Below are 25,956 nucleotides of genomic sequence, written 5' to 3'. Positions count from 1 at the left end.
AATTTAATCTATCAAGGTTAAGCTTCCACTTCAAATTATAATTTTAGGAATTGTTATTACAAAAACAAAATGATTAAATGCGCCATTAATTTTTACCTAAATGCTGAATTCTATTCCTCTTTGTCAGTTTAAGATCCCTCTTGTGTCCTAAAATTGAAAGAATATTTTCCAAAGGATTTCTTAGGATATAAAATAGGATAGGAATAAGATAAGAAAATAACTTTAAAATCAAGTTTCAGAAAACATAATTTCCCTAGCATTTTAGGTTGCTTATGTCGTGGGCCTGCCTTTAGCTATTCTGTAAGTATACAGATGGAGTACTCCTGCATTTATTTGAAAATAACTTCATGGCAGAAGATAGACCTTGGTCATCTGTTTACTATAGCTAACTACTGTCTCTTGGAAAATTGCTTATATTACTTTGTAAGCAACATAAGTTTTCCTCAGCAGCTTGCTTTCAGTTTTCTCTCTCACTGACAGGATGACCTATAATGTAGTTGCAAATTGCCATTTACAGGTGAGATCTAACAGTGACATAGATGGTTAACTTGCCACAAGCACTTATTTTGGTTTTGCCTTTCTGTCAGATGAGAATTTTTTGCTCCATTTTTTAGCAAAGTTTTCTCTCACTCACTCTCTCTCTGTGTCTCTCTGTACGCATATATACGTACTATATACCTTACCATTGCAATTTCTGATGTTTGCCAAAAATACCTTTATCTTCTGGTAAATGACCTGAAAGTTTCCTCAATATGCCTTATAAGTATATATATTCAAACTATGCATGTGCTGAAGTCCATATTTGAGTGCTGTAGTGCCTGGGTAACTCCATATGAAAGGCTTGTCAGATTTGCACCATAACTTGCAGAGAGTATAGTAATTATTGTTACAACTACTTTTGTTTTCAGAGTCTGTAAATGCCAGTACATTAAGACATATAAAATTGGTCCAACCTTCACGGTCATGTTAGCTTGGAATAAAAGAAATCAAGCAAATAATCATACAGTAGTCCCATCAGAGGAAGCACAGATCTGGAATTGTCTTTATAGAGTTTCTTTATACTGATAAACTTGTCCAGAATGAAGAGAAGTGTGTGGAACCTATTACTTATTCTAGTAAATTTCATTATTTATTAGGACTGTCATCATTTTACAGATGAGAACAGGTTAATTTTTTTCAACAATAAAAAATAAGTCCATGTTTTTTTTCTAATCCCTTCCGAATATTTCAAGGATGTGTAGAGTTGAGTTTCCAAAATCTAATAACAAGGGGACTGCACACAGTGCTGTTGATTCAGAATGTCTACTGCTATTTAGAGATAAATGGCAATCGTTTTTCTTCAACTTTCATTTTGACATTTTAAAAGATAAAATGTACCTCTCAGCTTATATCAACTCAGAAGTGTGTCTAAATATCCCTTTGGCATCTCTTTCTGAAATGTCAGATTGCTAAGATGAACAGGAAGGTAAAACTTTTTACTGTTTCAAAGCACCAATTTATTTCCAAAGAAAGGAAGGTATTTCTATTGATCAATAAAAAAATTCAGATGTGGAAGCAAACGAATAATGGATTTTTCAGGCTGCTGCTAGTTTAGGATTGTGTGTTCAGAATTCAGTTGCATTCTTATCTCATCTGCATATTAAGAAGCTGGAAATGAAACATTTGATTTTTAAAAGAATTATATTTCTAAGACAATGCAAAAAAACATATCAAAGTGAAGAGATACTTAAAAGAGAAAAATGTAATTTTCCAACTTTCAGATCATGAAAAGGTGAAATCTGGTGCCTTTTGGAAAGGAAGAAGCTCAGTGTCCATTTTCCATATCTTAGTATCTGTTTTAAACTGTAGTAAATTACATTTCTCTTGTTATTATCAACTGCACATCCTCTAGTTTTGATTTTATGAAATAACATATCTTATTTTTATTATTATTCCTTCCTGTGGTCTGCTAAGGTCTCAAGAAATTATTGCAAAAAGTGATATAGTTGTAATTAAAATCTGTAAAATTTCCCAATAAAATTTTCAACCTGGTCCTCAGGTCTCCCCTTACTATTATTTCTAAAATAATTTCAGGTATGAATTATTGCAGATAGGTTCACAATACAATCAGTCATATAAGACTAACAGCACAGAAGATCTTTTAATTATTGCTAATGCCTTCTTTGTCTAGGGTACTGGAATAATCAGAATAATGTAAAAGCTTGCTGAAATGCATATGCACACAAGAAACCATCCCACAGAGCAGAAGGTTAAAGCTCATATCAGCCTTATGTTCTTTAGAAGCAATTTTGGAGTGAAGAACTTCTTACACTTCCTTGCTAAGTTATGAAACAAGATTTCTTCTGCTTAATTTGAAGTGTCAACCAATGCTCTACTAGAGTATGAAATTCAAACTTGTAAGGAAAGATGAAAATTCAACTCCAAATCTCTGAAGTTCAACTTTTAGTGTGATTTAGGGTTCATTTTGTATGAACTTTCAATGGGATGTGGACATCTAAATCCTTCAGATATCTGCTGACCTAACCAGGCCCTCTGAAGACAAAGGTTAGAAGTATATCAGCTGACAGGGAGTTAACTTATTTTACTGCTGATTGTATTTTAAAGCACAGCATAATCTGGGTCTGGCTGAAACTGGTTTTCACTTCCCCTACTTGAAGTTCTCAGATTGTTTCAAGACATCTGCACAAATAGGTAGATCTTCATATGTAATTTATCTAATTCTACATTTCATACCTTGGCCTATTCCAGAACAAGCAATAGCTAGTATTAACATTTCTTCAACAGGACCCAGTGATTCCTGAAAAATCAAATTTCTTTCCTGCAAGAGAAATCTGATTGGAGCAAAGAGACCTTTTTTGCAGTTATGTATACTTTTTCCTTTCCAAAATCTTCCAGTGATCTTTTTTATCAGCTACACTGGTTGCTAGAACAAATTGATTTTTCCAGCTGTGCTTCCCAGAATTTCTTCCCTACTACTCTATTCAATTCTCTGAGATTTTCTAGACAAACCATCTTCTATTGCTACAGTTTGAATTTCTCTACTTGATCAGTAGGGAGATGAAGTCCAGATTTTCTCCAGGGAATTCTGACTCCTTTTGTGCAGCAAACATCCAAATCTATAATTTCAATCTGCATGGCAAAGAATTAACCACATATGTCAACTTCTTACATGAGGTACAACCAATACACAATACACACAACTTTATATACACAAAAGTTTTTTTAAGGCAATTTTTGCAGCTGTCCTCAGGGAAAAAAAACTGCATTCAAATAATTTTAGCAGTTGAAAAATAAAGGTTTGAAAGTATCTTGTCTTTTTCAGCAGCCAGTGTTGAGGAGAAAGTTTTCCTTTAAATGCTTAGGCTCTGCCCTGTCAATATACTTGCTCAGCATTCAGGGAAATGAAATAAATAAAATTCCTGAGTCAGAGATTGTATCTTCATATTTAAAAGTCCTTATTTTATATATATATATTTCTAAAACATGTAGTTGTCCAGTCCCTACTGCAACCTGGTTGTACATCACTGGAAAATAATTTTCTGATCATACAGCTATAGAGGTTTTCTAGTTAGTTATTTTCTACTAAGATCCTTTACTTTTTTCCACATAGCCCATGGTAGTGTACTGTATCCGTATTGGGATTTCATGGAAAGATTTTGGTAGTGGGGGAGGATACAGAGTTGGTTCCTGGATGAAGCTGCCAGAAGCTTCCCCCATGTTTGACAGACCCAATATCTTATGGCCCCAAGATGCACCCACCACTGGCAAAGACTAATCCCTTCATGCCGAGAGTACCACCTCTGAGATAAAAGATTTAGGAAGGGGAGAAATAAAAAAAACTTCAGCCAGAGAGAGGAGAGAGAATAAGTGACAGGAACAGCTCTGCAGACTGCAAAGTCAATGGAGGAGAAAGTGCCCCAGACACCTGCAGCCCAAGGTGCAGCCCATGGTAAGGCAGGCTGGCTCCCTGCAGTGCTGCAGGGGAGCAGATATTCACCTGCAGCCCCTGGAGGACTCCACACCAGAGCAGGTGTGTGCCCACAGGAGGCTGTGAGCCCGTGGGAATCCCATGCTGGAACGGGCTCCTGGCAGAAACACGACCTCCGGGGAATCAGTGTTGGAGCAGCCTTTTTCTGAAGGGCTGCACCGCAGAGAAGGGACCCAGCCTAGAGCAGTTTGTGAAGAGCTGCAGCCCACGGGAAGGCCTCAAGCTGGAGAAGTTCCTGAATGATTGTCTTCTATGGACAGACTCCATGCTGGAGAAGGGGAAGAGTGTGAGTCCTCCCCTGAGGAAAAAATGCAGCAAATACAACATGTAATGAACCAACTGAGCACAACTTCCATTCCCTCTCCCCCTGCACCTCTGCAGGAAGGATACAGAGAAAATTTGAAGTGAAATTAAGAGAGTGGCTGAAAGTTTTAGATTATATTTCTAATTATCTAGTCTGATTGATGCAACTAATTTCCCTAAGTCCAGTCTGTTTTGCCCATGGTGATAACTGGTGCCTGATTTCTCACTGTTTCTATCTCAACTCATGAGAATTTTCTTACATTTTCTATCCCCTGTCCAGCAAAGGAAAGGAGTATTATGGCTTTGGGGAGCACCTGGCATTCAGCCAGGGCCAACCCAGAACAGTACCCTAAGAAACCGCAATTTTCACAATCCCAAAATGTATGTCACATTTTATTATACAGCATTAAGTTTCTAATTTTCACCCCATAGTAATGCTATTAGTATTATTTACTGATACTGTATGAAGGACACAGTTTCTTTGGCCTTGATAATGAAATGCCTTGAAAGAATGTATCTTTTCTTTTAAAAGCTGCTTATTGAAATCAATGAAATGAAAAGATTGGTGCACATAATTTCTTGGACAATGAATAGAAAGATTAATACTATCTACTTCCTGAAATTATCAGATGTTCTGTATTGATCAAAAATAAAACCAATACAGATATAATAACAGAAAAGGAAATTAAAAACATACACAGCACCAACCACCATAATAATTATAAGTGCCTTTTCTGAATCCAATAATTCAGTTAATTTTCATATGCCATCTTCTCCATATTCCATAACCTCTATTCTATTTCTTTTGTCATGTAGAATTGGTTGCTGCATAATCTCCAGCCCTGTTTTCCACATTTCATAAAGATTATTACATTGTTATAACTATCAGTCACTGATAAATCTGCATATGTTCTCTCATATACAGTCCCAGACATAGCTTTCTAAGTATCTAGTCTGCAGAAAGACTAACTTAAAGTCTGAGAAGCTGTGAATATACACAGGTGTTGAAAGGTTTTTATCTTTACACTTTAATTATATAAACAGTAAAGAAACACTTTGGTACATTGTGTAATGAATTTAAAAGTGTGTAAATTCTGGCATCAGTTGTGAAACTCCCTTTATTTGTTTTTCAGTTTAGGTATTCTAATGGCCTTTGTTCATTCATATATAAAGAGATATAATTTGATACAAAAGAGAGGTAATTGTGGAATGTCAGTAATTTCAACAGAAGATTACTGCTGCATCTCTAAATAAAAAATATTTTTCGTAAAATTTTCACATTTCTGCTCAAGTGCTTGTAGAAGCTTGTCCATGTTCAGAAGACCTACACTAGTTACCCATCACCCATTTTTGGGCTGTACTGTGGATCCTTGTCCTACTCACAATCTGTTGCTGATAACAGTGAGAGAGAGGAGCTTTCAAAGATAAACTTAATTTGCCTGTTTAAGTTGTCTTTCCCTGTTTATATCTCCTTCTCTGTGTTAGAAAATGTCTTGCCTGTATATTTCCATGTATGTCCAGTAGAAATCATGATCTGTGTTCATGGATCTAGCTGAGTTTCTAACCTATTGAAGTTTACCAGGGCTACAAATCTTCCACAGAAAGTGGTTTTAAGTCCACTTTAATTGCATTCTTTAGCAATATTAGGAGGAGCTCAAAAGGTTTTGACCAGCTGCAGTGCTCTTTCTCCTCCAAAATATTCTGCACTCTGTTGATTGCTCAGTATCTGCACTTTTGGCCTCTGGTCCTGGCCAGATAAGATGATAGAGGATCTCTGTTCAGTACATACAGTGGGTCCTGAGGGTCTCTCTTCTCTCTGTTCAGCATTTTGTTTTCACATAAATATATAAACAAGACAAAAAGGATGAAAAAAGTCATTAGGTTGCTTTAGGAAAAAAAAAATATTACTAATATTTTATTGTAAGGTACTAATTGGAAATGGAAATAATTCTGTCTTTTCCTTTTTGTTTGTATAAGCCAAGGAAGAAGAAATCCCTAGCAGAGATATTGAAACAGGAAGATGTCACAGTCAGGAATATGTATGACCTGAACAACAGGTGTAGGTGTAATCCTTTCTTGTGGTAGAAATCATTTTCCTCACATGGGGAACGAGAGATGCCTGCAAGTCTGTGGAGTCACGAAGGATGAAGTGCTGAGCTTGAAAAAAATGCAGAAGATTATCTTATTTCCATTGCCCACTTCTTCACTGAAGGGTTCTAATCCCTTGTCCTCTTTTCCCCGTGGTACCTTCCTTATTGTAGGCTGAGACTCCTGCCTGCCTGATCCCAGCAGTGCTGGGTTGATAAGGTCACCAGGTTAAAGCCCAAGGCTTGAGCTGGTGCTTAACATCCAGTGTCAATTTTTACAGCCATTTTTTCTCTCTCCTGCTTCCTTAATTAGTATTTAAATATTCCAAGTGAAGTGGAATAGGTCAAACAGAAGCCATTAATGACCTGAATCCAGAATACTCTATAGCCTATTTACTGGAGTGCTCATCTGGGGAGTGCAACAGACATGTCAAAATCTACCAGCTCTCTCATTTAGAGCACACTGAATTGAGGTTTCTCACATCCCAACTGCATTGCCCTAGCAACAATATTATTCTTTAAAAGTGAACAACCTCTTTTTTTTTTACTATTGTAACTAGCCCTTTGCTTTTAATATGCCTAGCCTTAAAAAGGCACTGCATATTAAATACTTTATTTAATTTTTTGTCCTATTCACAGAATAAGATTGTTGTACATAAAATAGTTATGAAGTGATGTAAATACAGAAAATTACTCTTTTCACCTGAATGAGTCAGAGCAGAATCAGTTTATTTATTCATTTTGGATGTTTAGTTTTGTTTTGTTTCATTTTTCTATTAGAGCAGTAGAAGGTGTAGCAGTTGAACTGTAAAATCAAGTCCCCATCCTTAACCATGGACTCCTAAGCTTAGTAGTTTTAAGGAGATAATGACTGAGCCCACAGATACAAAGAGTATTTTACCTAAGGTGCCAGGACTACAAGCTCACTCTGGATTCTGAAAGTCACACGGTGTTCTCCTCAAAGTTGTCACCAATTGTCAAGGTTTATTTATACTTACGAGACCTTATGGGTCTTCAGATTGTATTCTAAGTGACAACTCTGAAACCAGAGGAATAGTAAGAACCTCAGAGTTTTAGCTGTTCGGAATTTAGCAAATCAATCTGTTGATGTAAAGGTGACATTTGTGACCTGATGGGGCAGTCCTCTGTGCATGAGAAATCATGATGTGCAGTCAGAGGTATATATCCCTGGAGTAATCTTTTTATAGAAATATATATATAACTTTTTAAAGTTCCCATCCTCATTGAAAATCAATACCAATCACAACCCAAAGTGCCAAGAGGCTCTAGCAGACATGTGGCGGTGGATTAAAATTGGATGGCTGAAATTGTAGCAGCCTTCAGCTGCACCCTTCTCTCCTGTGATGGATGTTGCCTCTCCCAGAGCAGGGACAACTGATCTGCTCATGAATCTCCTGATCCACTGCAGCGCTCATCAAAAGTAAACTGACTTGGATTCAGGCTGGCTGTAATACGGACACAGAAATTTGTCTTTAGAGAGAAAATGTTTATTATATGGATGGCAAGGATACCTAGGAAACTTCAGCAATCGGATTTTAACACGCTGCTGAACAACCTCTGCTAATTGTAAATGTAGAACTCAATCGGCTCCATCAGGTGATTTCAAAGCAACAAAAATGCCTGTCTTTCTCAGTCCCCCACTATACACCCGAATACCCACTGGCCACTTGAGCGGGAGTTCTGCCTAATTTTGGCATTTGTCTGAGAAAAAGAAGAATCACTGCTGCCTGAACTGATGAAAATGCATATACATCCCCTTTTTCTCTGTTGTCTAGCTTCATAAATATTATCACTGAAGGTTTGCAGAGAAAGTTAGAACTGGTGGAAGGTGGACAGAAATGAACAGAGCACCTAGACACCAGAAAGCAAGAATGAGGCAGAGAAAAGCATGAGGATAGCACCTTGGGTGCTACAATAATAGAATACTTGTGGAGAGAGGGAGATCATCTCAGTGTTACTGCCTCTTCATTTTGGAGCCATGAAATGATGATGGTATCAATATACAATCTACCTTACATGAGATTATGTAGCAGCAAACAATGTCTTTCTCAGGAGTCATCAGATAAAACCCTCCAGTCAATTTTGTTTATATAGGTATCTAGGGACACAAAAATCTAATTTCTATTTGCTTTAGGACATCCTGTCTTGGTTTTTTTTAGGCAGTTCCAAAGTTACTGTCCTGTAGATTTTGCCTAAAATCTACAGGACAGTAACTTTTAAAATTGCCTGCCAGTCCTGTGAGGATGTCTTTGATGATGTAAAGCAATTAAAAAAAGACTGGAGATCTTAGTCCCCTGAATCATACTGCACACCTGTATCAGGAGCTTCCAGCAGTATAACAGTATTTTTCCTAGCTTGACTTCCAGTCAAATTTGAATCAATATGTGTTCACTCACACTTTAATGAATGCAATGACGGCTATTTTATTGTATAACATCCTGAGTTTTTAAAGGGAAATCTAACTTGACTACATCAACAGCCAAAAGCTTGCCGTAGATAACCTTCCAGCATACTTGAGCTCTGTCTCTGCAGCATTGCTCTGATTGATAAATCATCAGTTACTCTTTTCTTCACCAAAGACACATAGTGGTCTGAGTGACTGGTAATTATAAGTACACATTTGTATACACACATAGAGTTTTAATTGTTTGTATTATAACTGCAAATATCTGCCACTAGGATGTCCTTGAAGACATGCTGTGGTACTAATCAGATTTGTCAAGATGAGACAGTACCTTTCTGTTCTCTCTTACACATCATAAACTCTGACTGATATCCCCAAGAGGAAAAAAATGCATAATGTGTCATTTATGACCTGTTACATGCACAAATTACTTGCATCGTGTATGCAGTAGGATGACAAAATGCTATTGATTTTAAATTTGACTTAGAAAGCTGATCTTTATTCTTAGTTGTCACTTGGCAGATTTTTCCTCCTGCTGTGAATTGTTTGATCTAAAATTTTTGTTTGGAGAAATGGAAGCAGTCAGGGTTTATACTGTTTTTTTAAAAAAATGTATATACATTCTATCCTAGGAGACAGATGTTATTTATAAGAGAATAAATATTCTACAAATAAGAATAAATTTCAAATAAGTAAAAAAAAAAAAACATGTAATATGCCAATCTTATTTTGCTTTTACAACTCTGCTGTGCATCAGAGCAGTTTTTCAGGGCTTGAAGCAAGGCACTCATCAACACCAAGATGCTTGTGCAGAAACAAAATTAGAAGGCAGAGCTAAGGCAACTACTCATTTATACAATGTGCTAACTAATAAAACAAAATTTTGAAAAGAATTCTAGAACTGATTAAAACATGAATTTCAAAACTCAACAGGTATGACAGATTAAGAATTCTTCCTTGAATTAAGTTCCTCTTTGGAGGAACTTCTTCCTCCAAAATTGTCCTTCCCAATTTCTTATGTTTTTGTCAGATAAATAAAAAGGGACATTTCAGTATCACTTTAGGATATTGTTTTAACATTCTACAGGAAAGGAACATATCCAGTATTCTTTCGCATAAGGATCAGAATATTTGTTTGTGCAAAATAGAAGGAAAATGTATGTATGTATGGTAATGATTTTATCCTATCTTCATTTATTTCTTTAGGAATATAAAGACTGTGATTCTTAAAGAGAGTCTAAATAAAGCTTGTGATAGTAAATATTGGAAAGTCTTCAACAGCCTGTACCTTAGCTCCAGCAAAATTTCTTAGTGTCTATTTGTCATTTCCTGTGTCAAAAGAGAAATTAAATCTGCTTACCTTCACATAGAACAACTCTGTCACACAGAAAATATAATTTTTATAGGTTGTATCAATTGTGACATAAGACAAGCAAAAATCAAAGATCTGCACAAACTAGGTGTCACCTGATTCCTTGCAATTTTAGATGTCTGTGTGGGCAAGGGTGCCTTAAATCACTCAAATTAATTTATGCAAGTTGGTGTCAACAACCAGACCAAGAACACATTTAATATATCCATGAAGATTTTATCTGTAATATGCAAGAAGATAGTGCAAACTAAGTGGAGATACTGTGGTCTTCTATTAGTTTGAACTGTAATGTTCAGAATACTTTTATTTTCATTGTATATGATGGAAAAAAATGTACCTCCCTAGATTGTTTAGATTATGAAAATGTATTTTATGAAGCAGATTAAGTTGAGAACTTTCAGATACAGTTAGGTTTCAGTTACTATAGTTTTGGTTTGTGTGCAGAATTAATGTTTATGTCCAGAATTAGCATTTTTAGTACCTCAGGAAGTAGGTTAAGTCACTACTGTTACTGTCCATTACATAGTTAATGTGTGTCAGCTGGTCACTTAGCTAAGTAACATTCAACTTCCTGCCAGCTTTTTATCACCAATCCTTTGCTTTCTGCAATCAAGTCTGCTCTGCCATTGTAACTCTCGTTTCTTAGAATGTTATTTCATTAAGCCAAACAATCCACAAACAAAAGTATTTTAAAATCAGCTACAATCTTATTCACATCTTTTAAGTATCCTGGATGTGGAAATCATTTGTGTTTCTGTTAGATGAAATTAAGTGTATCTATTTCTATTGCTACTGACACATGTCCTTCACAGCAGAATTCCAGCCAAACCTCAAGTGGCATAGATGCATTAGCTCCATTAAAGTCAATGGAAGTTCACTTAATCACATCACCTGAGAATCTGGCTACAGCCCCGTAACAAGACAATCCTTTGGAGGGTAATAATATTTTATGTTTTCATCAATCACACTGTCCTAGGCCTGTAGCTATTTGTGGCAGACTCAAAAATGTCATATAATAAAAAAGGCTGGTTGTGACTAATTCTTCCAGAAAGTCCAAGAACCTTTTTTTAGTAATACAATATTTATATTTATTTTAAACATTCTGATTACAGAACAATTTCAAAAGAGCATTAATATTCTTGGCTTTAAGGCTCCAAGTTGTTACTCTGTTTTCCTCTGTTTTGTGTACAGGACACATGTCTACAACCACGACGATAATCGATGGTAAGAACGGCTCCGTTCCCTCGTCATCCATGAAAGTGGGCAAGAAGTCAGTGACAGAAGACCTCATGACAACATTCAGCTCTCCAGCAGCATGGCTTCTTGTGGTTGCTCTGATTGTTACCTGGTCAGCAGTAGCTATTGTAATGTTTGACTTGGTGGATTACAAAGACTTAGCAGGTAAAACTTAGCATATTCTGTTTGATACCTTGTATATTCAAATTTAAAAATTCATTAAGCAGCATCTATTACACAAATATGCCGGTGTTTCACCTCCTTGGGGACAGCACAGTATCTCTGCTGAGTTTACCAAGAGAGAAGATATTGTGAGAAATGTCAGAACACATTAGTTTACACCTCATACACCTTTATAATTTAAATCTCTCCATTTTGCAGCCCATCCTCATCCTGGAAAATTAATATATTGACAGTAACATAAAATATATATGAGCATGTGAGGTCAGATTTCTTTTTTCCAATTTCTATATTTTTTTCTAGAAAAATGAAATTAATATTAATTAATATTTTCAGAAATATAGTCTTTAATATCTGCCTCGAGTATTCTGATACTTGATTACACAGTTCAGTGATCAGAAAAATGTAGAAGAACATGCTAACCCTAAAACTGGTCTTCAAAAACCATAAGTACAGACGACCAGATTCTTAATAATAGCTAAGGCACAACCTTGTCTTCAATAATCTAGCCTAGTTTTAAGACTTGGACAGATAAATGAACAAGATCAAGCTTTAGGGTACATATCGATTACAGGGGACAAAGATGAAAATGAAGTGGGTAGTACAAGGACTGTGATTCTAATTGAGAAACAGGAGAAAAAGGGTGACAAATAAAAAGAAATAGAATATTGATGTCTTTTATCTGGTAATGATATAAAATGGAAAATAAATTAACTACCTATGTTTGTAAAGGGTATGTAGTGTTCAGCAAGCCTTCAGTAGTAAAACCTTTGTGAGGCTAACAGCAATTAACACTTGGAAAACATGTATGTGAACCAGAAAACAAATTATTAGGGTCCTTGTCTTCCTTAAATGAGAACTCCAGCTCTAAAGTTATCACATCTGTCACAATAATTAACTAGGAATTGAAATTTGGACTTCAGCTTTTTAATTCAAAAGAAATTGAGTTGATGCTTTGGAGTAAATTTCCTGGACTTTATTAGTTTACTGATAAATTCATAGATTTTTTTTTTTGTCCTGCTATATATCAATATCGACTTCAAGATTTACTTAGAAAGCTTTTGAAACACATATAGATCTTGAAAGAGACCAACAAATCCTGGATCAATAGATGTCACAGAGCTTGAAATGTGGTGAAAATGTGTCACAAAACTTTCTTAAATTTTCTTCTCATCTGTCTTTGATTTCAGATGGACATCTCTGGAGTATCAGGAAAACATAAAGTTATTTTTGAGACATCCTTCCAAAATAAGCATCAGATTTTAGTTTGGACACCAAACACTTGCTACAACAGAGAGACAAACTTAGAGAAACTGTTATATTCAGCTTCAGTTTTCCATATTAAATATTAACCAGTCAATCAATCAGTCAAGTTAATCAAGTTCTTCATGTGTTTTCACTGAACAGTCAAGAACCAGGGCATAACTCAGACTAACTCTTAAACTCAGAAATTTCTGAACTTGCTATCAGGCCACACATGCTCAATAAACTAGTCAGGGTAATGCCAAGCAATAAGAATCTGTATCTGTACCAGAGTCTGAAGGAAACTTTCTAAGCAGATGGAATTCTGTTCACATTGTACTGGTTAAATGAGCTTAAATCTCACAAGTGTTGATGGAAACTGCCATTTTCAGACCAGAATGTAGAAATAAAGCAATGTTAAATTTAATCTGCAGGGTAAGTTTTTATTTTGTGAAAATCTCTGAGAGATACTTCAGTATTTGGAGTTCATGAGTTTGTTTCTTTTCCTTCCCAGCAATATTTCTGTTTCCTAAGTGATTAATTAAGCCGGCATTCAAATCAGGTCTTGATGGTCAAACATTAAGAGACAGAACTGCTGTACTTCTTTAAACCAGGATTTTTTAGACTGTTTTCTGTATTTACATACATATAAGAATAGTTGCATATCTGTTATCATAACCCTTAAGTTTCCAGTCCTGATTTCTTGCTGGTTTTTTTGAGTTAAATCCAGTGATTTGTAAAAATACCATGGAAATAGCTGAAGATTGTGGATAGAATTACATAGCTGGCATTATTGATACAATAATGATTTTCACTTTTGGACAGTTTGCCTGTAGTGGAAGTAATGCCTCGTTTTTATCTAGAAAGTAGAACTTGGGGCACACTTCTAAGTGGCTCCTTAAATCTAAAACCCAGTAATTTTTTGTCTTGGGTTTGGTATTACTCTTTGTAAAACCAGAACTACATAAAAAGAGTAAATAGTTATATTTGGGATTGTAAATTCAGTTTTGCAAGCAAGATTAAAATTTATTCCCTAGTTTTCAAATGCAAATGAAAGATGCTAAAATAATTTATTTTCAAGTGTGTGCTTTTTAAATCCAAAAACCACAGAAAAAAAACCCCAATGTATTTCTCCTCAAAGAACACTTGCCTTTCATAAGCCAGTGCTTTCCGTCTCTTTCCTGTTTCTCTACCTGAAGTTCCATGAAATTAATGTTCCGAAATTATCCACAGCATATGAATGACGCAGGCTGAGAGGGCTGAACTCAGCCTAGAGGAGACAGGAGGGTGACCGAGGAGCAGCCTGTAGATTTTTGAAGGGCAGTTACAGAGCTGACAGAGGATTCTGATCTGGGGGCTCCCACAGGAACTTTCACTACGTTTCTGTGCCAGAAATGACCGTCTCCATGGCAGAGCTGCAGCAGTGACTGCGCCGCACAGGAGTGAGCACAGCAGAAAGCAGGAGCAGGCTGACCTGGTAAACCAGTCATGGAACTGTGTGGCTGAGGAATAGACACGGTTTTTTTCCCCCTGATTGCACTACAGAGCTGCTAACCTCTGGAAAATACAGAAGTGCAATGCCCTAGATTATGAGTTGCCTAAAGTACACGCAGATTCATGGAACTCAGTAAAAACACTACACGTGACCTGAGTAGGAAGTACTTTAAACTTAAACCTGAGCTTTCTTTTCCTTCAATAATTAACAATTTTACTCTCATTAACTGAAAGGCACATAATTCAAAAACCACATAATTTATCAGTATATGTATTTTACCTCTTGTATATTTTAATTTATCAATATGAACTTCATGGTCGCCTCTGTGATTAGAGTGCCAGTCCTTAAGTTTTGCTTCTTAACTGCTATGGTTTCACATCCTTTTAACAGTAAACTATGAAATTTGTGAAATTTTGACAATTTATATAAGATGAAATTTGTCATGGAATGATATGAAAATAGAGATGTTTAGTTTCATCCTAAAGTAGATGTGGTAAATTACTTTTTGCTGGCCACCTTTATTCAGCATTTGTAAAGTAGCTTATGGAACTGAGGGAGGCTGAGGGATGCTAACACTTAGGGTTCAGGTAAGTGATGTTAGATTACATGAATTCAGGATCTGCTCACAGCAAGATTTAAAATACAGTTTTGTGTAATTTTACATATCCAGAACATGATGGCTGTAAATTCTACAGTGCTCTGTATTATTGAGGAGGTGCTGGTTATGACATAAAATATAACAGTCACAGTTTGCAGGTGTAAAGCTTTGCTTCCTGGGTGGTTATGTGTCAGTTTGTTCAGAAGTTAGGACACGGATAGAATTTACAAATCAGCCTTAGATTTAGCAGTGGATTTCAAGGAAATGATGAGACAAGAAAGAGATCTGTACTGAAAGTTTCACCCCTCTTCTATCTACCCAAAAGAAGGAAATTAAATTTTGCAGTGTTGTGCTTTAGTGTATTATGCTCATTCCTCTGAGGAATCAAATGAAAGCTTGCATTCCTATCATGCTGTATTGTACAACCATGAACATGACTGAAATATTTCTAACGTGGTATGAAGGTGACATGCATTACAAAAGCTTAAGAGAAGAAACTACAAATCTCATGCAGTACACAGTGTGTACTAATTTCTTGAATATGGAATTAGTATACCACATTGAAAACTCTCATGTATTTTCAATATTTTTAGAAATGAAGAAACAAGTTAATTTTGGTTTTATGTGTGCTTTGCAACAGTTCATTACTTCCATTCTTTGTGTTAGAAAACACATCTTTTTAACAGGCTTCATAATTCATGAATGTATTTCATGCATTTCTTGTACACATAACTGGATTATACATTTTAATTGGCAAATGCAACTCAATAATTTAAGATTATTTTAGTCCTTAAGATTGATTGCCCAGGAATTTATATTTGCTAATGGGCTAATAGAGCATTCAAAATTCCCTGCCATCTCTGTGACCAATTACAGCTAATTAACATCCCCCTAATTTCAGATCCAGAGTGTTCAATATTCAGAGTAAATTGACAGTGATTTAGCCAGTCACCTAAAGACCAGACTAAATCAAACCTAATGAAGCCTCACCAAATCTATGAAACTCAAAATTACCTACAAAATAATATAAGTGAAAACATAGAAAACACACAGAGACACACTTAGCAGAACGAGCTTGCTATGTTGTTTTGATAAGTAAAAAAACCCCATGGATATGCTCTTTGTTGAGGCTAATTTGTTTTGCTCAAATAAAGAGGCTTCTTAGAGACCTGTAGCAAAAGCAGACCTTTGTGGAGGTAATGCCTATAGGAGTGGGGAGTTAACAGTGCATAAAGCTCCCATCCAACCAGATACGTTTTTCATTATATATCTCTAATCTTTTTAAGTTAATGCAAAACATCTGCCCAACTGTTGTGGGGCTTCCCATAGCAGCTTCTGAAAAAACACAGTCTAAAGACACCATTTCCTTGGCTAAACCTGTGGTCATTTTTATTACTGCCTTGTGGTCACAGATGGATTTTGTCTGGCCTTGGGGAGTATATATAGTCATTATAAAGAATATACACATATGTTTTTCCTCTGCAATATCATCTCACTGCAGTAACCCTGTTGGGCTAATGTTCACTGGAAAGTTTTAAGAACTGCAAAAAGAAGAGTGTAGGTATTTTTGCTCCTGTGTTTTATGACTGTATATACACCAGTTTTTAAACTGAAAATATATTTGCATTTAATCAGGAAAAAGAATTAACTTCTGGCTTAGTTTAAACCACCAGCAAACTTAATGGAACATATAATTTTTTCTCTTTTTCAAACATTCAAAGCCTTAGACAAACCTCCTACTCTGAAATGTATCAAAACAGTGCTATAGTCTTCTGAAATATATTTTATACTGTATTTATAAATGTAAATTCAAAGCATGATTGAACAGCTTATCTGTTTCAAAGTTCTTAATGAAGTTCTTAATTGAATTATATAAGACTTCAATTAATGTACCTAAAACCTACAAAACATTTTTTCTCTCTGCTATGAAAAAATCCTTTAAAGGGATTTAAGCCCAATTCCAGTTTAAAGAAGGGCTGCTCAGATGACATCTGGTTTCTCATGTTTCAGTCTGCAGCAGATTTCATAGCTGAGTTATAAACCCCTAGAAAATGAATTTATACTGAAAAGAATGACAGTCTATGAACTATTGCAGTATTGCAAGTGCTGCTTTCATCCCAAAAGGTCCAGTGTATAAAAGATGATAAATTTTGATAGATTAAACTTTGCAAGGTTATGCAATTGAAAAGATGAAATTCCAGAAACTGTCTCAATGTATAGGGAAGAATCTAAGAGGAGAATTCATACTTAAATATGCTTCATGGGACACAAAACACAAAGCAAATTTCCAGTGCATAATGTTATCTGTGAAATTTCTAATTTTAAACAAACAAATCAAAACAATAATTCATTCCAGTAAGAATTGCAGTGATGCAATTCTTTGGTTATTTGCTGTTGAAGAAATTGAAGTAACTCGGCTAGAATTACCTATATGTAATATATTCTTTTCAGCAATAGAATTTGTTTGTGACTTGTGAAAATACTGTGCTTTGTTTGACCACGTTTTTACCTTGCTGTGATTCACACTGTATTATCTCACACCTACAGCATATTATTTCCCTTTTTAATGAACTCAAGTTTCTGCCACATAGCAGGAGCCCCACCGAGATTAAAGAACTCCTCACTTCACTCCTTAAGTGCTTCCTTTAGCCAAGAGACATCTGAGAACATTCATTATTGCTAATGGTGTTTCTTCGTTTTTTTTGTTGACCTTTCTGGGGTTCATGCTGTTGCCATCAGGTATAGCCACCTATGCACAACATTGCGATGATCCCTGTTTCCCACCTGGTAAAGACCTTCTGCCTGCAGTGTTCTGAATATGTGTGTGGATGATAACAAAGCATGGGCACGAGCAGAGGCCAGCACAGGGCAGCACTGCTTCTCAGCTAACCCCAACTCTGCCGGGCTGGGGCTTGCAACAGCCTATTCCTCATTCTCTTGTCATGCTTGAAGTAGATCTGACACCTAAGAGATGCCCCCAGCCAGGAGAGTCCCAGGAAATGGTGTCAAGCTGAGGTACTAATTTTACACGTTTAATGCCCTTTAAAGGGCTTTACAGATGCCCTCACAGATCTGAAGATCTGTGCTCTTAATCAGAAAACTCAACCCACAGAATGAGAAAAAATAAAGCTTCAAATTATCTTAGATGAAATGCGTTTCAGAAAACACCACCTAATGAAGATCTGAATCAAAACCTTCCAGCTGATATTAAATCAAGTCATATAAACTACACTTAAAGCCCACCCTAAACATACACTCCTATTCACATGTATGGCTATATCAAATGGACCTGTAATTACTCAATTACTTTGCGAGAGTTTGTGAATTTCTTTCTATATTTTGACAAATTCTAGTTATAACTGCTTCTTTGTTCACTTTCAGGTGAGGTTTCCTCTATGAACTTGACCTCAATATAATTATCTAAGGTTGATATCAGAAAGAGACAACTACAGGCTATAGCCTTAGTATTTACAATATTTGTACTTATTAAACAGAAATTACATAGAAAGCTGACTGCGCTTTTTTGGCAGTTTTTAAATGTAATATAATTAAAAATTCAATTGGTATTTTTATACTAATAATGCGGTGGTATCAACCAGAGTTTTACTTGTTTATGGCTTAGAGCTATAAGCTTGACAAAACTGTTAGTCTATGAAACAGAAATGTAAGACCCAAGGACAGTTTTGTTAGATAAACTGGAATGTTACTAATAGGGGACTCTGTGTATATTGAGTTCATCAAGTAGATGCTACTTTTCAAAAGATCACAGAGCAGAAAGAAACTTACAAATATTTAAACTTCCAACTTAAAATACAGGCTTTATATTTATAATAGAATATTTTACTAAGAATAGAGTATGCTTTATTGCCACGAGCTAGTGTTAGGCTTTTGTATTTTATCAAACACAACAGAAATTCTCTGTCTTCATCAGCTGTACCTTGTCAGTGTCAATGAAGTAGTTTATATCTCATAGATCAATCTTTGCACCAGATAATTACCATCATTTGTAACTTAATTGCATTCAATTCACCGGAGTCAAAATATGTAATTGATGAAAATCCAACAATTATTAACTAATTTGCTATGATTCATTAAAAAAATAGAGGCCACCTTAACATAGGTTAAACTCTGAGCATACTTTTAACCATTTGACAGGCAAAAAAGATTGATAGGAAACTACATTTCTGGCAGAGTTACTAAGACACGAATAATGACTGAAGTGATTTGCACAGATAATCAGTTAGTTGCTTTTTGTTGTGCACGTCACAGAAATAAATGACACAGACTATTAAACATAACCAAATTTTCTCGAGAGGCTACAGCAAATCATACCATCTGATTACTCAATTCTTGTATCCAAACATCACTTTTAAAGTACCCATTTTCAGTCCTGATGGAAAAAAAAAAGGGGTTTTCTGTTCAAAATTACTTTGCCACTTTATGAAAATTACCTTTTATCTTCTTGTTACCAAGAACATACCTGATGCCAATTGCAGGACTCGAGATCTTTGTCATTGCCTGGTTTCAAGGAGCTGTGTTAAGTGTGGGTTATTAATTACGATTTAGGTTAAAAATTTGATTTTTAAATCATTTGGAATTAAGATTTTGAGCCAGAGAGACTTCAGAAATCAAGAAATTAATTGCTCAGAACTGTTGTTCTCACATTTTTAATAAAATAACTGTTTCTGTACCAGTAATGCTAGAGAGCTACAAAGAATTGTAGCACTTGATGTGCTACTTCACATTACATAGGGATTTTTTTAGAAGTATTTGATACCTACAACACATCTGAAACTATTTCTTAAATAATTATTTTAAACATATTCGCATAAGTTTAGTATGGAAAATCCAAATAATCTTCCAGATATCTCCAACAGCTAACAAACATACTCCAATCAAATTCAATTGAGTTGTCCTAAGATAAGATTTCTTTGAAAGGTAGTATACAAATTCCCTCCATTTGATTGGAATTCTTCTGTCAACTGTAACTCTTCCAAATGCCATCATTTTCCAGAAGGTTCTGGAATTCTGTTTCCTCTGAAAACAAAACAACAAAACTCTTATTATGCTCACAGCAATGAACATGCCAGCACAAGAAAGAGGAATTTTTACTGAGCTGAAAAATATCTCTTATACTGTATGAAGTAATAAAATACTTTGACAAACAAAACATTCTAGCAATGCATTTTTGTGGAATCGGTGTTGTTGTGGAATGTAAGTAATTTATCAAGGGGAATAGTTGTATAGACCTGGCATTAATTATGAATGTAAAGTTACAAATCTAAGTGTTTAGCCAAAGCGTGCAATAACAAAGATTTAAATCTGAAACAGCATCACTAGCAGGATCCATGTCACATATCTCAGTAATAGGAAAATAAGGTGACCTGTCCATGTTAATTTTTCAGACTTCCTTTCTAGTCCATGGAAAGGAGTGGGTACCTTGGAAATTGATTAATGTAACCTTAAAACAGATTTCATAGGAAAGAGAGACACTTGCCTTCTGAAGGTCCCAATTTGTCTTTCTGCACTGGCTTTTGAGGGAGTTTAGGAACACCAGGGATTAAGTATCCTTTCAGGTATATTTCATTAAATAATATAATCTTAACTTAAACTGTGTTTAAAGGTAATTACATAGTGTTAACTACATTCTTCAATATTAATTGTATCTTTCATGTCTGAACTTAACCTCCTCAGTAATCATTTACTTCCTTTCCCCTCCTTCAATAGGCATTTATTAATCATTTACTATTTTATCTAAGACTTAAAAGTTGGCTCAATCCCTATTTAAAAGTTCAACAAAAGCTTAAAATTCACAAGTCTGTATTTATCTAAGAAATATTCTGAGAAATAGCTTCTTTACAGTTTAAATGCAAAATCCTGCCCCCTCTACTTCCAGAGAAATGGCTTTTATGTGATATATGAGGTATTAATTACAGTTTAGATCAATTATATTAATCTATAATAATACTAGTTATACCTATAGATTAGTTAAAAATTCTATATTACACACCATATGTTAGCAAAAGAAATATATTGTGAGCTTACTTTTAAAATAATTAGCTCCTAAGATTTGCTAAGAAATGAGAATTTGTAGAGAGGACTGCTAATCCAGTCAAATATGTTGACTACAGGGTGATTGTAAAAAAAAATCTCATCATGCTTTCAATTGCTGGACATCTCTAAATTAAAAAATATGAAGCTCAAAGTTTGTTATGAAAATCTTCATTCTTTCAGCTTCACTCTTGAAGCAAGAGTATGCAAATCTTCTGGAAATGGTTGTCTTTATTTGCATGTGTGTGAGGTAAATTGATTCTTTCTCTGTACTTGTTAACACCAGAATTGTTTCATTTCCTTTGTATTTCATTCTACTAGAGATTTCGTAGCACCTGGAATTGTCAAAATTGTTGGGAGCACTAAAAGCATGGAATTAATCAGTCAATTTTCACTTCAGCATTACTTGGTGTGGTGTTCTTAAGAATTCTAGAACACATCATTACTATTAGCACTACTCTTAAAAATGTTGGAAATATAAGTTAAACAGAAGATCTGTGCATGAGAACATAGTTTTACAGGTTCATGCTACTTGCATCAGACCTCAAGTGAGCTCACAGTATCTGAATACAAAATTTCATTTTGCAAATACCAATAAAGTGTCCTCTACACAGCCCCAAACTGATTTTTCTAAACTTTCTATGTTAAACAGGATTTGCAACTTGTGCCTGTTAGCATAGGCATGACTGGACACACACTTTTGCCTCTGGACACTTATAATTTCTAATCCCTTTTTGTAGTGTGGTATGAAGATGTTATGAATTAAAGACCAGGATATGATGTTGAAGACTGATTCATCAGCAAAGATGGCTTGCCTTGGGGTGGTTGGAATAATTTCCTCTGCTCTTGATCTTGCACTTGTCTGAGCCTTTCCCTTGCCTGCCCAGGGGGGACAGCTCTGCTACCTGTGAAGCAGAAGCAGTTCTTGAGCTGCTAGTTGATAGAACAGTTAATTAAAATAAATTGATACCAATTCTTGTTTAGTTTATAGCTGTAGTCCTTGCAGCTATAAAAACCTGTGGCTGTAAAAGCAACTGGATCCTCCCTAAGCAACCAGTGGGTAAAAGGAGGGTGGATAGCCACACTGAAATCAAGGCAGCTGTCCAAAGTTAAACCATCCCTGCTTGTGAATCAAAATCTTAATTATGCTAAGACACCTCTGGCCATGTCCTTCTGTTAGTCCACTTTGACCCCTTAGCACCTCTAGCTTAAAGTAAAGTATAAATGGCATCAGGAGTCAAGTCACAGATTTACTTTTTAAGAGCTTAAGTATAGGTATTCCTTCTCCTGGCTAACGCTTGAGAAAACAAATTGTGGCAAATCACTTGAAAAAATTAAATCTCTACATCTTGATGCGTGAAGACAATGCAAATAAGTGTCATGCTAAACAAAGTAAATATTTGCTGGTTTACTACTCGATCTTTCTGAATAAAATAGTGTGCACAGCAGTGCATTAAATTAATTTCTTTACAACTCTGTCATTACATCATGTCATACCTTTAATTTATTTGCTGTGTCTGATTGTTCAGCAACACTTACCTATATAATACAATATCCACAAAATATTAACTACAATATTTCTTTGTTCTGCATTATCAACAAGCAGATACAAACCAATAGAAAGTCAGCCTGGTCTCTTGTGTTTCAGAATAATTAATTAGAAATAAAATGAACATGAATAGCAATGCATTTATATTTCAAATAAAACTGCATCTAAGTTTTGTTACAGCACTTTAAGAAAATAGCTTTTCATACTGCTGTCACTGAAAAAGTTCCTTTAAGCCTGCACCTTGCATGATTTTTAGCCTGCAAGTCCATGTGAGACTCCTTCTGATTTTGGCTTGTGAGTCAGAACACTGCAATCAGAAGTAGTTCTGAATAGACTTGTCTTTAGCTTCCTACTAAAATCTTTACCTACAGAAGTATGGTTCCACCTTGATAATGTTAAATTCAGGGTACATATTTCTATTGAAAGTCCTAGGAGCAAGGCTAGGCCAAATGTTCAAATCACATTTGTGGTCTACCTTCAGTTGTTTATATTTGTGGAAAAGCTTTGCACAGACCAGGCAGTGACTCAGTCTTAGTTTCAAGTACACTGGGCAGTAACATAGACTGAATGAGGGTTTTCCCTCTTCCTAAGCAATGTTTGGTACAAAGTTCAAGAAAGTAGCAATTTGCTGTACAGAATGGTCAGAAGAAGAAGTCTGTCAGAGATGAGAAAGTTCCTCTGAAGTAGTGTGTCATGTACAGAGAAATCTGGTGAAATCCCAATTAGAAAAGCCTGTAAGGGAATACAAGTATGAGCCACTGATGGCTGCACTGGGTGTGGATACAGTGGAGAGCAGAATTTTCCCTTCCCTCAGAGGTTCCAGGAAGGTGAAAGACATGAAACTGCCCTGCTTCCTTGTTTCCTAATTTGCTTGCCCACAGAGCAGTAAAACCAGAAAAAGTATGCACATGTGCACGAGTGTATGCGAAAGAAATTCTAGAAAAAACTGTGAGAGAAGAACCAGAATCACAGGAGTATGAGTTTGAAAGCAGCTGTCTCTGTGCCATGATTTGCATCCCAGTTTACCTGAGCTCAGGTTAATTTTGGCCTGGGTACGCACAGCTTTCTTCTTCCCATCCTGTATGTGTGGTCCATGACAATGATGTGACCTGTCTGTGTAGCTAACCTGAGGCTCATCCCAATTTTTTCAGCCAGGACTTGTGTGAAGGAAGGAGCTCAGCAGAGAGATACGACACAAGTGGGACTGAATCCTAAATGGGCATCAAGAGGCAGGGGTCTGAGATTAAAAACTGGGCTCAACTGAAGTGATTATCTAAAATGAAGAATATTAGAGTGAAATCTATACTTATTTTTTGTCCAACCAAGCCCTAGAAGGAGAGCCAGAACTTGGAGTACAACATCAAAACAAATTGTACACTGGGTCCTTAATCACTCTGTGAACAGCAAGTGTAGTAAAATGCAGTTTATACCAGCCTTCCACAGGAAGGAGAGCTGTCCTCAAATGCTTGAATAATAAAAATTAACATTCACAATCCTTGTTTCTGCTAAAAGAGGTAGTATAATTAGTCCTGTATAAAATGAAGATGAACTTTTACTACTGAAGGAGTTGTTTGGTTTGGGTCCTTTTTTCAAATCGCTTTTGTTTTAAACTCTGCACTCAGGAAGATCTGTTCACAAGCTCAGCACAGAACCACTGAGAATCATTCATGAGACACTGGAAGAGTCTTCTGATTGGATTTATGGCTTTTTTTCTTTACTGTCTGACATCGTATGGAGTGATGATGATGACAGTGATGAAGGTATTTGTAATGTAAAGACTTCTGTAACTGCTCTAACTGCTTTTTTACACGCATTAAAATGGCTTACTCAGCTTTTAACATCACAGACAAGAAGGTCAATCAAAAAGGAAAAGTGAACGTTCTTGCTAATAAAGCATCCTCTGGCTATTCCAATCAGCAAATTGGTCTCTTTGGTAGTTTTCATCTCATGTTTAATGTACTATTACAGAAAAGCTGTCAGAATTAAATATTACCATTAGTACATCTTGAAGAAAAGAACACTAATTTATATACAACTTCAAAGGCACAACCAAAATATGCATGAGGATACTGCTTCAGAGAATGGAAATTACTATTTTCTTTTAATCAGCAAGAATCTAAAGAACCCTGGAAAATATACAAGATACATCAAGAAATTTCGAACTTTTTTCAATCTAATATATTGATAATGGTGCAATATACTGAAATGAAAAAATAATATAACATTTCAACTGAACTTACAGGATTTTGGATGGCATATTGCAAATAATTCAGTTTACTAGAAATTATTTTGCCATTATGGTACCATTCTTCATCTGACATAATTAGATAAATGAGAGTAACTTACTAGTATTTTGATTTTGGAATAACTCTCCTTCTGTTAAAAACAAAAACCACACCAAAGCAAAAAAACAAAAACTAGTCCCCCAGTATGAGCAGAGACTGCTCACATCCAGTAGTAGATCATCATGTCACATCATATTGGTCATTCTGACAAGCGATAAGTGTAGGAGTGACATCTTCATTTCACGGTAGTTTATTTTATATTCCATTTGGCTACACCAGAATATAATTAAAAAGTGTCATGTACTGAAACTGACTTCTACTCATTTGTTCAGCAACCTGAGATATTACCAAGTGTTTACCTCTTAAATATGTGCATGAGCTTTTTATATTAGCATAGTCTATGAATGCTAATAGATAAACTGCTACATGTGAGTCTGTGAATTGGGCATCCTATTCTGAGATGTGATTTATAACTAGCAGAAAGCCAGTCTCTCCTAAGGTTGACAAACAGAAAAGATGAAAAATAGAGAGCTTGGTAAAATTTGATTAGTGTGCATTTTTAGGATTTCATAGCTCCCAAAGCACGTGTGAACATTCAAACACTCGAGTGTCTAAGTGTTAATGGCAGTAGGAAAAGTCATAAAATACCTGACAGACAAAAATCCAAGATCTGATGTTCACTAGATTTGGAAACCTTAGCTCTGGCAGTGTTTTGCCCAAGTGGAATTTCATCATCAACCAGGAGTGTGAAGAGGCAGCAAGGCATCTTAATGCACTATATCATAAAAGTTAAGGGCTTTGAGCCCTCTGCCCACCCTGTGCTGTAGTCAGCGCAGCTGAGGCTGCACACTGGCCAGTCACTTGGGATCACTCCTTCAAATTCCATGTCCTATATGGAGCTGCAATAACATATCACAGCAATCAAGTGCTTATAGTTACACTGAAATGGATTATGATTTGCCTTGGGTTTCACTAGAAACATTGCTAGATTTACAACCTTGCTAAATTTAATACATGCTTTATTTGGAATTTAAAAAGAACAAGTGAGCCTTTCCTTAAAATGTGGAAATATGCATAAAGAAAAGTAATTTTTTAATTTTAGTCATAAGTTAATATTCAGAAGCACAAATAGATATTTAGATATT

The 25,956-nt window shown here is 35.6% G+C and overlaps 1 protein-coding gene across 1 annotated transcript in view; it reads left to right on the top strand.

Annotated features, from left to right (window-relative positions):
- The window catches only part of TRDN (triadin), a 226,517-nt gene that overhangs the window by 26,521 nt on the left and 174,040 nt on the right, over positions 1 to 25,956 (top strand). Inside the window, 2 exon segments of the mRNA XM_064415775.1 lie at positions 11,367 to 11,576; positions 24,149 to 24,286. Of these exon segments, the coding sequence (XP_064271845.1) occupies positions 11,367 to 11,576; positions 24,149 to 24,286 (348 nt within the window).

This window comes from Passer domesticus, chromosome 3 (assembly GCF_036417665.1).
Source record: "Passer domesticus isolate bPasDom1 chromosome 3, bPasDom1.hap1, whole genome shotgun sequence".
NCBI classification, from domain to species: domain Eukaryota; kingdom Metazoa; phylum Chordata; class Aves; order Passeriformes; family Passeridae; genus Passer; species Passer domesticus.
Note: the sequence above shows the minus strand (reverse complement) of the source record. Positions and strands in the feature narration are given on the sequence as shown.